At 42.0% G+C, this 17,629-nt stretch overlaps 1 protein-coding gene across 1 annotated transcript in view; it reads right to left on the minus strand.

Annotated features, from left to right (window-relative positions):
* The window catches only part of VPS50 (VPS50 subunit of EARP/GARPII complex), a 308,344-nt gene that overhangs the window by 114,221 nt on the left and 176,494 nt on the right, over window positions 1–17,629 (minus strand). Inside the window, exon 11 of the mRNA XM_089692114.1 lies at window positions 7,669–7,767. Coding sequence (XP_089548240.1) covers window positions 7,669–7,767 — 99 coding nt within the window. The remainder of the gene's footprint in view (window positions 1–7,668; window positions 7,768–17,629) is intronic.

Raw genomic sequence — 17,629 nt, forward strand, 5'->3', positions numbered from 1 at the left:
TATGTATGTCTATTTATGAAACAAATTCCTTTTCTTTGTATTGCTTGCAATATTGAGATTCTTTTGACTTTAAAATTTGAGGGGTCACTATGAAAATGTAGGTGTACATGAATTTGTTTCCTTCTTTTGTGCATCTAATTATGCACAGAGCATTCTGGACAATAATACTGTGAATATATCACACTGAACACTTTATAGGTGAAATTTTAACTCCTTGCTGCCCAAGGCCTCTCAGCAGGGGGGCCTTAATGCAAAGAGGCAGCATATATGCGTACCCAAAAAAAAACACTACCGACACAGTTACCGGTGGCTAACGGAAAGCTCCCGATCTCTACTTGCAATTGGGAGATTTCCGATCATGTGACTGCTGTAACAGCCAATCATGACCGTCACATGATCACAAACCCTGCAGAAATCTAGGGAGAAAAACACACACACTATATAGATAGATAAAACAAACATATTATACATAGCGCTTAAATTGTATAATTTACAATAATGTGTATTATGTTTACGTTTACTATCTTTATTTGCTACTGTGCTATGCTTCCTGTACCATACTGTTCCAACTGTCAAATATTTATAATTTTTGATAGCTCTAAAGAATATCCCAAAACACATTGGTTTCCTGTATATTTTCAATAAACAGATTCTGTCATTTTCAAAAGCCAGTCTCTACTTTGAATCAGGTATAGATGCAGGCATTTCCACTCCAGACAGAGCAGAGCGCTTGCGCCTTTCTACTCTCTTTATGCAGAAGACTGATGACATCACTTAAGCCTAGGCAAAGTTACTGTAGAACTTTTTAATGATAAGGGTACAGTTATATGAGAGTCCTCCTGCGCTGCTAAAAAATGAAAAGGCCTTAATTACAGCAGCTAACAAACAAACCTCACCTTTATGTGGATACTGTATAATGATCAATTAATGATACTGATCAATTAATGATACTGTTTTTGCGTATTGCGATATTTCAGGAAATTATTAATGTAGTAATATACTGAGAGGTGCACTTTAAGAAGTGGCGCTGTGCTATACTGTGGCCATATATGCAGAACAGGAAGTGGTACTGTACAGTACTGTGCCTACATATACAGAATAGAAGTAATACTAGGCTACACTGTGCCCACACATAAGTGGTTCTGAGCTAGACTGTTCCTGCGTATACAGAAGTAATACTAGGCTACACTGTGCCCACACAAGTGGTTCTGAGCTAGACTGTGCCCACATATACAGAATAGAAGTAATACTTTGCTACACTGTGCCCACACATAAGTGGTCTTGATCTAGACTGTGCCTGCATATACAGAATAGAAGTAATACTTTGCTACACTGTGCCCACACATAAGTGGTCTTGATCTAGACCAGGGGTGGGCAAACTTTTTGACTTGAGGGCCGCAATGGGTTCATATATTGGACCCAGGGGCCGGAACCAAGAGTAGATGAATGATGTGTATGTGTCATCCATAGTAAGTATAGTAATATTCCCCCATAGTAATTAATCCCCCATATAGTAATTCATCCCCCATAGTAATTCATCCCCCATATAGTAATTCATCCCCCATAGTAATTCATCCCCCATATAGTAATTCATCCCCCATAGTAATTCATCTCCCATAGTAATTCATCCCCCATATAGTAATTCATCCCCCATAGTAATTCATCCCCCATATAGTAATTCATCCCCCATATAGTAATTCATCCCCCATAGTAATTCATACCCCATAGTAATTCATCCCCCATAGTAATTCATCCCCCATAGTAATTCATCCCCCATATAGTAATTCATCCCCCCTATAGTAATTCATCCCCCCTATAGTAATTCATCCCCCCTATAGTAATTAATTCCCCATATTAATTCATCCCCCATATTAAGTCCCCAAGTCCCCCCTGTGTCAATTCACTTACCTTTGCTCCGCGCGTTCCTCTCGCCGTGTTCCCGCGCCGTTCCGGTGTAGCATGAAAATCTGTCTCCTATGAGGATCTGTTCCCCTCGACGTATCTGCACATGTGCCAGTTTCAGGCATTAGCAGCCAATCGGCGATCTCCGGCACATGCGCAGATACGTCGAGGGGGACAGATCCTCATAGGAGACAGATTTTCATGCTACACTGGTCTTCAGGGCGGACTGTGAGAGGAGCCTAGCGGGAGCCTAGCTCCACGGGCCGGATTAAAAGGTCCGCCGGGCCGTAGTTTGCCTATTGCTGATCTAGACTGTGCCTGCATATATAGAATAGAAGTAATACATTGCTACACTGTGCCCACACATAAGTGGTCTTGAGCTAGACTGTGCCTGCATATACAGAATATTAATAATACTTTGCTACACTGTGCCCACACATAAGTGGTTCTGAGCTAGACTGTTCCTGTATATACAGAATAAAAGTAATACTGAGCTAAACTATGTCCAAAAGACAAGAGGAATACCACTCAAGCAACAATCGGCATCAAACCAAAGCAGGTGCAGACCCTGGCTCGCCACCACGCATCAGAAAGAAAGGTTGGCCACACACCGGAGGAATGATGAATATGCGTGCATATAATTTATTGATCCATAAGACAACAAATGCACCAGGACATGATAAATTATATGCACGTATATTCATCATTCTTCCGGTGTGCGGCCATCCTTTCATCCTGATCTACACTATGGAAACACAAACTAAACCAGGCCTGCATATACAGAACAGTAAATGGTTCTAAGCTACAATGTGCACTTACATTATACAACTGTCTCCATTTTTTAGCTCTCACCAGTGAAAGATGGATATGGCTGGGAATTATTTTTGTTTGTAAAAGCTAAAACCTTTGCAGTATGTCATTTAAATTGTAGATCATGTCGTTGCTGGTTCCAGCGTGCTGATTGAAGCCAGTCTGGAGAAGATAATTTTTCAAAGTCATTTATTAGGAAAGAGCTTGAGAGGCCGGGGAATGATCATGTGATGTGTCACCCAGGCTTTCACATACTGGATAACTGAATAGAATAATGTATGCTCTGGTGTAAAACGGCAAACACTAAACCAAGAAAAAGTGTCTGCGGTTGATCGGTCTACAGAATGCTCCTAATCCAGCCCTGTGGCTGTTTTCTAATTGAAGCTCATCTTCATGCAAGACGTTCATAAGAAAACCTTTGTCAATATAAGATCTAAAACAGGAATGTATTGTGAGCAGTCTTATGGTGATTAAGGTGTCCTTTTATCATGCAGTGGTAAATGACCGCTGCTCGGTTCTCTGGCATTCTCAAAGGAGAACGATCTCCTCTGAATGCCTTTTTATGAAGCGGTATAGATCGCTTCTCCGAATGAGAAGAGAATCAATCTACAAACGCTTTGAATGATAGAAAACAGCTGCTTTTACTGCAATCTCGCGAGATTACATTAGCCACTTCCCGTCCGGCCCATGTACATAAACAGCCAGACGGAGCAGTGCAGGGGCGGGTGGCCGTTTATTAACGTCCTCCCACTTTCCTGCTTGTGCGTGTTCCCTAGGAGCACACGGCACCGCAATCCGGTGCCCACTGTGTCCTCCGGACACAATAGAACGCTGATCGCTGTACGGGACCCTCTGTGTGAGGGTACGATCATGTGATCACTGATTGGCCAATCAGTGATCACATGAATAGTAGTAAGCAAAATGTCACTTCTGACATCATTGCTTACTACTAGTGAAATCTGTGAATGATCACAGAGGTCACATGGTACAAGGCTATTCACAACAGCCTTGTACCATGTGACAAGCTGTGACCAATAACACCTCTCACAGTATTTCTCAATGGCTGCAAGAATGCAGCCAGAGAGAAGGAGAAATTATTGTTTTTACAGCCTTTATGGGTGTAAAAGCAATCAGTGTAAAGAAAAAAAATATTTTTTTTCATCACCCCCCACAAGTAGTACAGTATCATCATGGTGACACTTTACTGCTAGGGTGACAGTATGTTAAAAAAAAACCCGTAAATAATAATATATAAAAAAAGTTAAAAATGTTTTTTTAAATTATAATTTTTGGTTATAAACTAATATGGGTTATTTTTGGTTTTACTAAAAAGATAGCTGAAGACATTTTGGACAAGATTTATGAAGAAAGATTATTTATTTGCAAAATGTTATAAGAAATTTTTTAATTTTTGGACTTTTTCATTCATATAGCAAATAAAAAATAAAGTTTTATCTGTCTCAAAAAATGCTACAAAATTCATATGGGTACAGTGTTGCGTGGCCGTGCAATTGTCATTCAAAGTGTGACAGCGCTGAAAGCTGTAAATTGGCCTGGGCAGGAAGAGGGTGAAAGTGTCCAGACTTGAAGTGGTTAAGAGATCAGTCAAGCACAGTTTAATAAGCATCTATGAATTACCACTGCTTCATTTGCGGTTCCTCCGATTCTGCACCTCTGGGCTGGAGAATCTGGAGGGAGAACACAGATCGCCAGTGAAGGGCTGACATCGCTCCTTCATACACTGGCAGTCTGTGTGCTGAGATGATCAGTGGGGATCATGTTCTCCGCTGATCATCTGTTTCCTAAACCAATAATGATCTGAGATCAGCAACGATCCTTAGGATCGCCGCTGATCTCAGTTTCATAAAAGGACACCTAAAGTGGTTGTAAAGGTAGAAGGTTGTTTACCTTCATTCATTTTCTGCATAAAGGTAAAAAAAAAAAAAAACCTATGTGCAGCTCAGATGTTCTGAGCATGCAATAGCATGCAGCTGCCATGTTAGGTCCCATGTACACAGCACACTTCTGAATGATGGAAACTGACTGCTGGTAAACGTAGGCTAAAAAAAAATCTGTTTAGCTGCGTTTGCATACCGCGTTTATGCATGTTTATGAGCGTTTACGTTTAGAAGCGTTTTTTAAAGATAAGCACAGGAGAACCTCTCAAATGCCCAGAATGCACTGAAAAGTGGTAAATTATTAACTATTTCAGACTGTTTCAGAGAAATACAGAGGATAGAAGCAGAGACAGCAGTACAGTGAAGGAAATAAGTATTTGATCCCTTGCTGATTTTGAATGTTTGCCATCTCACAAAGAAATTATCAGTCTAAAAATCGAATGTTAGGTGTATTGTAACACTGAGAGACAGAATAGCAACAAAAAATTCAAAAGAAATGCATGTCTAACAAATTATGCACTAATTTGCATGTTCATGAGGGAAATAAGTATTTGATCCCCTATCATTCAGCAGGATTTTTGGCTACCAGGTATCTTTCATACAGGTAACAATCTGAGATTAGAAGCAGTCTCTTAAAGGAAGTGCTGCTAATCTCATTTTGTTACCTGTATAAAAGACACCTGTCCACAGGAGCAATCAAACATCAGATTCCAAACTCTCCACCATGGCAAAGGCCAAAGAGCTGTCCAAGAATGTCAGGGACAAGATTGTAGACCTACACAAGGCTGGACTGGGCTACCAAACTATCGCCAAGCAGCTTGTTGAGAAGGTGACAACAGTTGGTGCAATCATTCGCAAATGGAAGAAACACAAAACAACTGTCAGTCTCCCTAGGTCTGGTGCACCATGCTAGATCTCACCTCGTGGAGTGTCAATGATCATGAGAACAGTGAGGAATCATCCCAGAACTACACGTGAGGATCTTGTCAATCATCTCCAGGAAGCTTGGACTACAGTCGCCAAGAAAACAATTGGTAACACACTACGCCGACAAGTACTGAAATCCTGCAGTGCCCGCAAGGTCCCTCTGCTCAAGAAAGCACATGTCCAGGCCCATCTGAAGTTTGCCACTGAACATCTGAATGAGGCAGAGGAGAACTGGTTGAAAGTGTTGTGGTCAGATGAGACCAAAATTTAGCTCTTTGGCATCAACTTGCCGTGTTTGGAGGAGGAGGAATGCTGCCTATGACCCCAAGAACACCATCCCAACTGTCAAACATGGTGATGCAAACATTCTGCTTTGGGGGTGTTTTTCTGCTAAGGGGACAGGACAACTGCACCGCATCAAAGGGACGATGGACGGAGCAATGTACCATCAAATCTTGAGTGAGAACCTTCTTCCCTCAGCCAGGGTATTGAAGATGGGTCGTGGATGGGTGTTCCAGTATGACAATGACCCAAAACACACGGCCAAGGCAACAAAGGAGTAGCTCAAGAAGAAGCATATTAAGGTTCTGGAGTGGCCTAGCCAGTCTCCAGACCTTAATGCAATTGAAAATCCGTGGAGGGAGCTGAAAGTTCGAGTTGCCAAACGTCAGCCACCAAACCTTAAAGACTTGGAGAGGATCTGCCAAGAGGAGTGGGCCAAAATCCCTCCTGAGATGTGTGCAAACCTGGGGGCCAACTACAGGAAACGTCTGACCTCTGTGATTGTCAACAAGGGATTTGCCACCAAGTACTATGTCGTGTTTTGTGAAGGGGATCAAATACTTATTTCCCTCATGAACATGCAAATCAGTGCATCATTTGTTAGACATGCATTTCTGCTGAATTTTTTGTTGCTATTCTGTCTCTCAGTGTTACAATACACTTACCATTCAATTTTTAGACTGATCATTACTTTGTGAGTGGGCAAACATTCAAAATCAGCAGGGGATCAAATACCTATTTCCTTCACTGTATGTGTTGAGATTAGCTTAGGTGTGAGTTTCTCATTAACATTTCTTTTGTTTCCAAGGATGGGAAAGGTGTCTGGTGGAGGGAGTCATTAAGGTCACCTGGCAGGGGGTCTTCATGAGGAATTTGAGGTGTAAACGGTCATTAACATATCTTTTGTTTCCAAGGGTGGGAGAGGTCTGAGGTATGAATTGGTCATTACAATGTGTGACAAGCTTGGTAGGAACATCCTGTGTTCAGTGTTTTTGAGTACCTTGAAAATGCTTTGCATGCATTTTTTCATGATGAAAAAAGACTCTGGGCAGCATCGGGAACTGGAAGACTAAATAAAAAATTTCAGATGCAAACGTTTATAAACGCGATTTACGGCGTTTACAAGTGTTTGCGTTTGAAACGCTGATAACATTGACTGCTGAACACAAGTTTTCTGCGTTCCAAAAAAACGACTGTAAACTCAAATGCCTGTAAACGACTGTAAACGAAGATGTGTACATGGACACATAAGAAAACATTAGAGAGAGTTCAGGGGCTGCTAAAAAAAATGCTAAACAGCTCCTAAACGTGAGTTTATCAGCTGCAGTGTACATGAGCCCTAATAACTAAAATCATACCAATGAAAGAGGCTGGCCGGGGACAGTGAGGCTGGGGAGGAAAGAGCTAGATGATGCTAGACAGTCTCCAGTCAGGAAATGAGGCGGGATCTATCTGACTTGCTGCAGCTTCTAACACAAGTTCAAAGCATACAGCAAATTCAGAGTAAGCAATTTGAGTGCAGCAAAGAAGTCGGTACAGCTGTGCAAGACTAAAGGTAAGGCTGAAGTTTGGCTTTAAAGATTTTTTAATAAACAAATGACAGCACTGCTTAGTTATCTGTCTGGAATTTATCTTGTTGGTAATTTTAAATTAGCTAACATGTTTCCTGAACTTTTTAAGCAGACCACTGATGGAATTTACTGGTTGCCTGAAGCTGCTCTTCAACGTAAACCCAGAGGCTTCCAATTCCATGAGAATATCACCAACTCAATTTGCAGGTTAATCATATACAGTGCCCAGTAGTCTAATTAATTTTTACTAATTGACTCTCAGTGAAATGTCACCTTACCTGCGTTTTCCCCAGTAGTCGGTAGGCCTGCTGCACCTTTGTGTAATGAGCAACATCAAAGTTCTTGCAGATCTTAGACAGCGCAACATCCAATTGTTCCTATAAGAAAGAACAATATACATTCATGTAAGAAATTGACAACAGGAAGGCCAACATTAGCAAGCAAGTAATATTCAAACAATAATAGACAAGGTGGAGTGGTGACGCCACACTCTTCGCCTTGTCCAATCAGAGAATGTGGACGATGGCTCTGTAATAATTTTACAAAAAAAAAAAAATCGAAGTACCCTTTTTCCTAATTGATATACAGCTGTCATGTGACCCAGCTCTTTCCCAGCCTGTCTGCAGGGAAACATGAACAGGAGGAGCATCTAGCCCTCTGCTACTGGTTACATGTTCAAAAAAAAAAACAAAAAGAAAAAAATAGCCTTTGGCCTACAGAGTAAAAATAATTAATATCAATGAACGGTTTGGTCATACAAACATATATTTGAAATCAAATCTTTGTTATTATTTGGTAATAACATGGTGTGTCACGTCCTTCCAGCCTGTGTTTTAGAACAGTGGTCTCCAAACTGCGGCCCGGGGGCCAGAGGTGGCCCTTTGCTTGCATTTATCTAGCTCTTGGGACACTATTTCATCCACTGATACCAACAATGGGGCATAATTTCACCCACTGACACCAATGAAGTGGCACACTTTCTCCCAATGACACCCAACAATGGGGCACAATTCCTCCCAATGACACAAAAGATGGGGCATTGTCTATTCCAACTGACGTCAGGACCTTTTCTACTCCCAACAGCCACATTCCGACTGTACACTGGCCCTTTGTTTAGAAAGTTTGGAGACACCTGTTTGAGAATAACAGGGAGGTGAAGCCTTCATCACTCAAGATGTAATATCCTGCCCCCATTGTGTTTAGCTATTTAGTAGGCATGAAGGAGTGAGGGAGTGGGCTGTCATTTACCACTATGTATAAGCCCACATATGTGACTCACATGGGCTGATCAGATGTGATAGGGAGGAAATGCTCAGGGTAGAAATACACTAAAAACTGAGCATGTGCACTAGCTGCCAACACTGCTCTGCAAAATCCCTAACTGCAGTGGGAATATGGACAGAAGGGGGAGATAGAGAACAGCAGGATCAACTGGGTTTTTTGCAGAATACAGAAAACAAATCCTAGTGACTGAGTGAGTATGAGCAGCAAGTATTACAGCAATTACTGACACTAACTTCAGTTCGGCTGCATGTAAACCCCAACAATGAACTTCTCTTCTTGTTTGCTCCCTTTCGGTTTGTTAAATATACTCATGAAAGTGTTTTGCTATATCTGTTCAATGAAAAAAAAAACATGTTTATCCTGCCAGAAATCCAGTCCTTTGCAGTCTTCTCTCACACAGTGTTATCAGGAAATGTGTTAGGACTACAGAACACTTCAAACTTATGTAATGTAGGAGAGGGGAGGTATTGTCACACTAGAACAAGGAGTACTTTACTGGCAGGATCAAAAATAAAGAAGAAAGTCCAGAAAAAGCTTGAAAAAAGAAAACAGCCTTCACCATATAAGCACTGTACTTCAATAGAGTACATTTTTGTTCTTGGGGTTAGATACACTTTAACCACCTGACCTCCAGGCCTTTTTCTGACGCGGGTTTACACATAAATATCAATATTGTTTGCTAAAAAATAAGTTAGAACTTTCACACATTATATATTTTTAAAGCAAAGGCCCTAGAGACTAAAATGGTGGGTCTTGCCATTTTTGATGTCACACGTTATTTGCGTAGTGGTTTTTCAAAAGCAATTTTTTGGGAAAAAATATACTTTCTTGAATTTTAATGCAAAAATCACAATACATAAGCCAATTTTTTGTAAATTATAAAAGACGATGTTACGCCGAGTAAATAGATACCAAACATATTATGCTTTAAAACTGCGCAAGCCCATGCAACGGGGACAAACAATGTACATTTTATTATCTATAGGCAACGTTTTAAAAGCCTTTACAGGTTACCACTTTAGATATACAGAGGCGGGCTAGTGCTAGAAATAGTTCCCATGATCTGGTGCTCACAGTGATACCCAACTTGTGGGATGATCACGGTTTGAGTGCGTGACTGACGTGTGACCTCACCTTTGCACGTAAGCATGGGGGAGGGGGCAGAGGCACTTTTTTTAATTTTTTTTACACTTTTGCGTTAAAATTTTCTTTTGACTATTTTTAGTGCTGTCACAAGGAATATAAACATTCCTTGTGACAGCAATAGGCACATGACAGATAATCTTTATGAATGGATCTGGGGTCTAAAGGACCCCAAATCCCTCCTCTGCACTTAAAAGCACTCAAAACAGCAAGATCGGTGTTTTTGAACGTTTTCAAATTTCTAAAAATGGTGCCGTTTAGTTCCTGAGTAAACCGAAAGTGATGTCAGGTCATCGCTTCCAGGTTACTATAGCAGATAGCCGATCCCAGCTTAGTTTGGCTGTTTAGCCAGCCGAAGGATGTGCTGGCTGGTCGCTTGGGTTTCCCGGTTAGACGGGAAAGCCACAGGGGTTGGGGGGACATCCCCTCCTGCTGCTTGTAAAAGTTATTGAGCGGCTGGTTAGCCACTCCGATTGCTTTTACTAGAGAGCTGACCTCCAGCTCTGAAAAACAGTACAGCTGCAGGCATCGTCCCAGTATAACTGCTTGAAGCTCAGCGACACACGGGTACGGGTACCACTTGCTGGTCCTCAAGTGGTTCAAGTAGAATTCCAGGCTAAACCCTGACTAGTCTTAAAAATGCTCCCCACTAACTTATGTAAGAAAAATGTATATACTTATCGATTTTCAATCCGCTCCAGTGCAGCCATGTGATCCCCTGCCACCTCAGCAGATGGCTTGCAGATTTTCAATCCGCTCCAGTGCAGCCATGTGATCCCCTGCCACCTCAGCAGATGGCTTGCAGTTTTCAATGAACTGTGAGGGCACCAATGAATGCCCTCGTAATTCATTGATTTTTCCTGAGCTTCACTAACTGCTGTACTGAGAGTCTGCAGGAGCCTGACATTGCATCCGTGATCTGCTGATCGCAGGTGCAATGCTCTGCAGGCTCTTAAAAGAGAAAAAAAAATAATAATAAATGCACTTTTTTTACCTGCAAAAAATGTGCATTTAAGATTTTTTATTAGAAAGTCAACTTATCAATTAATTCTGATAATGAAACTGTTAAGATAAAAAGTAAAAGTGCCATATACACACCTAACAATCTTAATTAAGCATAAATTAATGAATAATAAGATGGAAAAGATCTGAATATAAACACGTTCTGATTAATTCATCCTTTACAATGGAAGATGGGAACACCGCGGACTTCATTAAAACGGTGTCTTTCTAATGCGGGCCTTGGGATTACTGATGCCTGACATAAAATGAGCAAAAAAGAAAGAGAAAATTCCAGTCATCTACAAGCCAGGCAGCGGGGTGGATAACTGACACCTACAGCTCCCCGCTACCACTGCTCCACGATGTGTTTTTTTTTTTCAATTTCTCCTGATGCAAAATCTGATGATTTCCACTTTATAATACAGGATGGTAAAGTGGAGCGGGGCACGTCTATGATTTAGTCCCATCAAGATATAAAAGCCGATATTTAAAGTAATTCCTAGGTAATACCGTGGGATTGAATGTGAATATATTCGTATGTCGGAAACTTCAGAGGAAACTAAGCAGAATGTGGGATGAGGTTCACTGGAGGATGAAAGAATGTGCCAGATCTTAAATATTTATTTCATCACGTTTAGCTGAGAGAAATGCAATGGAGAAGAGGTGGACAGCCTGCTGGGAAACTTGGTTAGGGGGTCAATCAAAGAGAATGCAATTTTTTTTTTAAGAGAGATCATCATGATGAAAATAATTTAATCACGTTTCTATATATAATTTGCAATTCTAAATGTCATTGGGGTAGCCATGGTAAGTCTATCAAGTTAATTTTCTATAGCAGTGGAGGATGTTCGCTTAGTAATCCCTGTCCGTGACTGGATAATTAACTGGTTTGCATGAAAGTTATAGCATCTACAAACTACAATATACAGTCAGGTCCATACATATTGGGACATCGACACAATTCTAACATTTTTGGCTCTATACACCACCACAATGGATTTGAAATGAAACGAACAAGATGTGCTTTAACTGCAGACTGTCAGCTTTAATTTGAGGGTATTTACATCCAAATCAGGTGAACGGTGTAGGAATTACAACAGTTTGCATATGTGCCTCCACTTGTTAAGGGACCAAAAGTAATGGGACAGAATATCCGTGCTTTTTTTATTATTTAAAAAAAAAGCAATAAACGCATGACCAACGACTTGTTAAACATTTTCTGTTCTATTTATTTTATTTATTTCAGGTACTTATATAGAGCAATCAATGTACGCAGCGCTTTACATATATATTATACATTCACATCAGTCCCTAACCCTCAAGGAGCGTACAAACTAGAAAGTTCTAGAAAGTAATTTAATCTAAGATTTAAAGTCTATTGTTCTATGTAGGTTCAGAGACTATACTTTAGGAACTGTCACCAGGACTGTGTTTTTATAGCACTTTATCGTTCAACAATCTGGCATTGGCACTAAAATAAAATATTTGCTCTATTAACTTCCCTAAACTTAATCTCAAAATCCAATTTTTAAGTAAGCAACATTTTTATTATAGGATTTCTATTTGCCGCTTGATGAGGTTTTGACTTGTGATGCGAAGGACAAAAATATTTATCTTCGCCGGCAGACAGGATATATTCGTGCCAGGAGAAATCTACTTTTCTAAATGGAATCTTCAAGTTAATTACTAAATAAAGAGGAAGAAAAGCAAATGGCTGTAAATTTCCCAATTTGTTGAAAACAGCAGCATTTAGACCAGGCATGTCCAAAGTCCGGCCCGCGGGCCATTTACGGCCCGAGGGTCGGTTTAATACGGCCCTCCATGTCAGTGTGTCAGTGCGTCTTATGGAGCGAATATGGAGCAGCCGGTCCGGTATTTCCACCGCGGCCGTGTCAGAATACCGGGCCGGCCGCTCAGCTCTGCAGCGGGACCTTACCTGTTCCTCTATCCAGCGGCGCGCTGTCTTCCCGGCTTCTGTAGTGTGGGCACTGGGCATGACAGCCGGGTGCCAAGTGCACATGCGCAAGAAGCGGTGCTTTTTGTGAATGGTAAGGCGGTACCTGGGACACATGACAGATCCCAGAAGCCGCCGGACCAATCACAAAGCGCAAGTGCTTCTCGCTCATGCGCACTGGGCACCCGGCTGTCATGCCGAGCGCCATTACAGAAGCCGGGAAGACAGCGCGTGGCTGTATCGAGGAACAGGTAAGATCAAAGAACAACTGCGGAAGTAAGAGCGGGTACCTGTCAAATTCAGGTACCCGCTCCCCAAAGGTCAGCAGTCATCTGTACTGTCCGCAGTCTCTGGTCATCCCTGTGCTGTCCGCAGTCTCTGGTCATCCCTGTGCTGTCCGCAGTCTCTGGTCATCCCTGTGCTGTCCGCAGTCTCTGGTCATCCCTGTGCTGTCCGCAGTCTCTGGTCATCCCTGTGCTGTCCGCAGTCTCTGGTCATCTCCTGTACTGTGTCTGCAGTCCATTAGTTCAGAATTTTTTTTTCCTGTTTTCTGCCTCTAAAACCTAGGCGCGTCTTATGGTCAGGTGCGTCTTATACGGCGAAAAATACGGTAACTTGGCATAAAATAATTTATTTGCATTTAATTGTAATGGTTCAAAGAATGTTTGGAAAAATGTTCGGCCCTCCACCATGTTCACTTCATCCAATCTGGCCCTCTTTGAAAAAAGTTTGGACACCCCTGATTTAGACTAAGTTTTTGACAGCCTATACCAGTGGCCTCCAAACTGCAGCCCTTTGCTTGCCTGTTTGCAGCCCTTGGAGCTCTGTTCTTCCCACTGATTTGAGGCAATATTCCTCCCACGGACACTAACCATTCCTCCCCACTAACACCAATGATGGTGCACTATTATTCCCGCTGACAGCAATGTTGGATAATTTTTCTTTTCACTGACTCCAAGGATGGGGTACTACTCCTCCAAATTACACCCACGATGGAGCACTATTCCTCCCACTGATAATGATGGGGCACTACTCCCCACCGACACCAATGACGGAGCATTGATCCTCCTACTGACTACAGTCACTATGTAATTGTTTTATTTGCACTGATAACCAAGCCTGAGATATAGTCTACTCCCAATGGCCACAGTCCAGCACTCCTAAAATCTAAGGGACAGTAAACCGGTCCTTGTTTAGAACGTTTGGAGGCTCCTGGTCTATAAGAACAGTCAGACTGGTGGGCCTCTGGTTGGGTTTTGTTTTAACAGCTTACTTCACCCAAGCCTACTTCGAAACTTTAAGGGACCATTTACATTAGATCGCTGCAGAAACATACATTGCATTTTGTAAGCAATGTACAAAGTGACACTGAACTACTGTCACTGCACTTGCTGGGGGAGAAGGGGGGAGGTAAGCGTAGGGGCTAAATGCAGGTGCTGGCAGGTAACGAGGCTGAGGAGATATCTAGATCTAGAGTCTGATAGACCCCAGATTTCTTAAAAAAGAATATATTCTATAGTGTAAAAAATTGTAAAAATCAAAAATAACATAAAAAAATCAAAAACAAAAAAAAAAGTACCCTAGCCCCCCTGCACGCACCTGCATGCACGAGCTTGACCCTATGTCGGTATGTAAACAGCGGTTGCCCCATGCATGTGAGGTATCGACGTGAACATCAGATCAAGGGCAGTAATTCTAGCACTAGACCTCCTCTGTAAATCTAAAATGGTAGCTTGTAAAGGGTTTTAAAGCGTTGATGGATATTAAAAATGTATGCAGTTTGTTGCCATTGCACAGGGCATGCGCAATTTTGGCACCCCAAACTATTTTCTGAGAGGCATGTTGAGTCAAAAGAAGAATTTATTTTTTTACCACAAGTTTTGGGAAAATGACAAAACAAAAATGTTTTTTTTCACAAAATTGTCAGGACATTCCCATGGCCAATCATTATGATGGGCTGCCTCACTAGCCAATAAAAATGTGTGGAAAGTGGACAGTATAGAGAAAGCTGAAAGCTTAAGTAATGTCAGGAAGTGCTGAAGCTTTGTCCGATCAGAACAAAATGTCATTAGGGCTGACCATTGGCAGTGAAAGATACGGCCAGCATGTGCCAGTACCTCTGGTACTCAAATACTAACTACTTAAAAGTCTAAGGGATTGGTTGAGTGCAGGGAGGAAAAGTTAAGGTCCAAAGAGGCCAACGTGACTTTTAAAACACAACACTTGCAGATGGTACAAGGTATCTTCAGCAGTATTATTAGAGTTGTAACATTTTAGGCCAAGTCAGGTTCACTTTAAGTTTGCTTTCAAAGGAATGTAATCTAATTTTAATGGGTTACACCAGGGTATCTAACCTGCAGCATGGGGCGGTCATGAATGCGGCCAAACACAAAATCGTAAACTTATTTAACCACCTCCCGCCCGCCATATAGTAATATGATGGACGCAAGGTGGTTCTCTTGTTCTGGGAGGATGTCATATGACGTTCTCCCATTCTCACTGCGCATGCGTGGCTCAGAGAGCGCGGCGATCGGCGGTGCGATGTGTCCCTCGGACACAGCGGATCACCGATCACGGAAAGAGCCAAAGATGTCGGCTCGGTCATGTGATCAGCTGTGTCCAATCAGGGAAACAGGTTATCGGCATTTCTCTCCTCTCGAGCTGTCACGCTGACAGCTCGAGAGGAGAGGAGAGCCGAGCCAGTAATCGGCTTTCCGCGGAGGGGACATGTACACTGATCATCAGGGCACTGATGATCAGTGTGTCCTGATGATCTGTGTAGCCCCAGCAGTGCCACCTGTCGGTGTTCATCAGTGCCTTATGTCAGTGCTCATCAGTGCCTCGTGCCAGTGCCCATCAGTTGCACATATCAGTGCCTACCAGTGCAGATCAATGCCACATATCAGTGCCCATCTGAGCTGCCTTTCAGTGTCACCCATCAGTGCCACCTATCAGTGCGCATCAGTGCCGCCTATCAGTGCGCATCAGTGCCGCCTAACAGTGCCAGTCAGTGCCGCCTAACAGTGCCAGTCAGTGCCGCCTAACAGTGCCAGTCAGTGCCGCCTAACAGTGCCAGTCAGTGCTGCCTAACAGTGCCAGTCAGTACCGCCTATTAGTGCCAGTCAGTGCCACCTATCAGTGCCATGTATCAGTGCTGCCTTTCAGTGCCCATCAGTGATGCCTGTCAATGCCCATCAGTGCTGGAAATTGGCCTGGGCAGGAAGGGGGTATAAGTGCCCTGTAGGCTAGCGGTTAAACTGGGTGAATTTTCTGGGGATTTTTATTTGTAAAAATGTAAAAGTGAACACATGCAACCGAAGAAAAATTGGACAGTGTCTCGTTACTGGATTTTTAAAGGTTTAACCTCCCTAGTGGTCTGATTATGTCCATATTTCTGTGCTCAAAGCGATACATTTTTTTTGCATGGAAATATGTATTTTTTTTATTATAGGTCTGTAATTTTTAGGAATAACTCACTGAAATCTGTCCGAACAAGAGTCTAGTAAACATCCTGGGTATGTTACAATTTGAAACAATGAAATCATAAATTAATAAAGAATCATAAAAAATAATAATATAATAATAAATTTAATTAAATAATATAATCAAACCAAAAACACTGAAATTTGGAATATAGCGCCAAGTTCGCACATCACTGAGCAAAGTCGCAAAATCGTTTTCAGTGTCTGATGACGAATTTCTCCACGAATCATTATTACTCAATTCTGCAAGTGGTTCTGATTTACTATCGCTGTTCTCTAGCCGGTCTAAAACCGCTTTTGACCTAAAGGGACGCTTTTTGGACGCCATGGACATTTCTCAGTTTCCAGGCAGAAAGAACAGTAAAAATGCAGGCAGGGCACAGAACAAAGCACTCGGGACAACATGTATGTGAAATGGTTTGATACAGTAATGTTTTACTATGTGATTTTAGTGTATTTAGTGTCACTTTTTGTCATTTTCAAATTTCCCGCCAGTTCCATCCCCGTACGTCCCGTCCCGACGTCGCAGGGGACGGAACCCAGAAGACAGATGCCGGCATCGGCTGGAGGACATTACAGGGGACACTGCAGGAGGGACATCGCAGGAGCGCAGGACAAGGTAAGAGAAGAACAGATCCCAGAGCAACGCCGCATGGTAAGCCAGAGTGTAGCTCGGGGTTACCGCTTGTGGTACTGAAACTTTATCCCGAGCTACACTCGGAAATACCGCCAGGGAGGTTAATATTCCCAAAGAAAAATCTCCCACTCTTCACAATCATACCTTATTCATGTCATCAGTTTTCAGCAGCACATATATTTGTCATCAATTATGTTCAAGGATTAAACACAATAAAGGGCAAAATAAGAACCAAAATATCTGATGAAAACTTTGAGAATTCATTAAGAACTGCTACTACATCCATCCAACCAGATATTGATGTGTTAGTTTATCAAAATATAAAGTACTAGTTTTATGCTACCTTCTTTTTTAAATAAAAAATATTACCAAAAATGAATTTTTATTAATCACATAGGTACATTATCTATATCAGTGATCATTAACTTGTGATCTACCCGACGTTTTCTGCTCATCAGCTATCCTTATTGTTAGAGTATTTTATGTGTGGCCCAAGACAATTCCTCTTCTTCTAATGTGGCCCAGGAAGGTCAAAAGTTTGGACACCCATTGGTTACACTATGCCCCTTTCACAGCCCCCCAAACCCATGATCATGCGATGTCTTGGTCCTGAGGCTTTATTCTTATGTGTCCAGAATATGGAGTCCTTCTTTGATTATCCACATCACTTCCTGCTTGACACAGACACTTCCAGTTGGCTGTCCAGGATCCAGAAGACGATGATGTCAGCAAAAAGA

The sequence above is a fragment of the Staurois parvus genome, unplaced genomic scaffold (assembly GCF_062004578.1).
Source record: "Staurois parvus isolate SC_StPar_1 unplaced genomic scaffold, SC_StPar_1.0 ptg000576l, whole genome shotgun sequence".
NCBI classification, from domain to species: Eukaryota; Metazoa; Chordata; class Amphibia; order Anura; family Ranidae; genus Staurois; species Staurois parvus.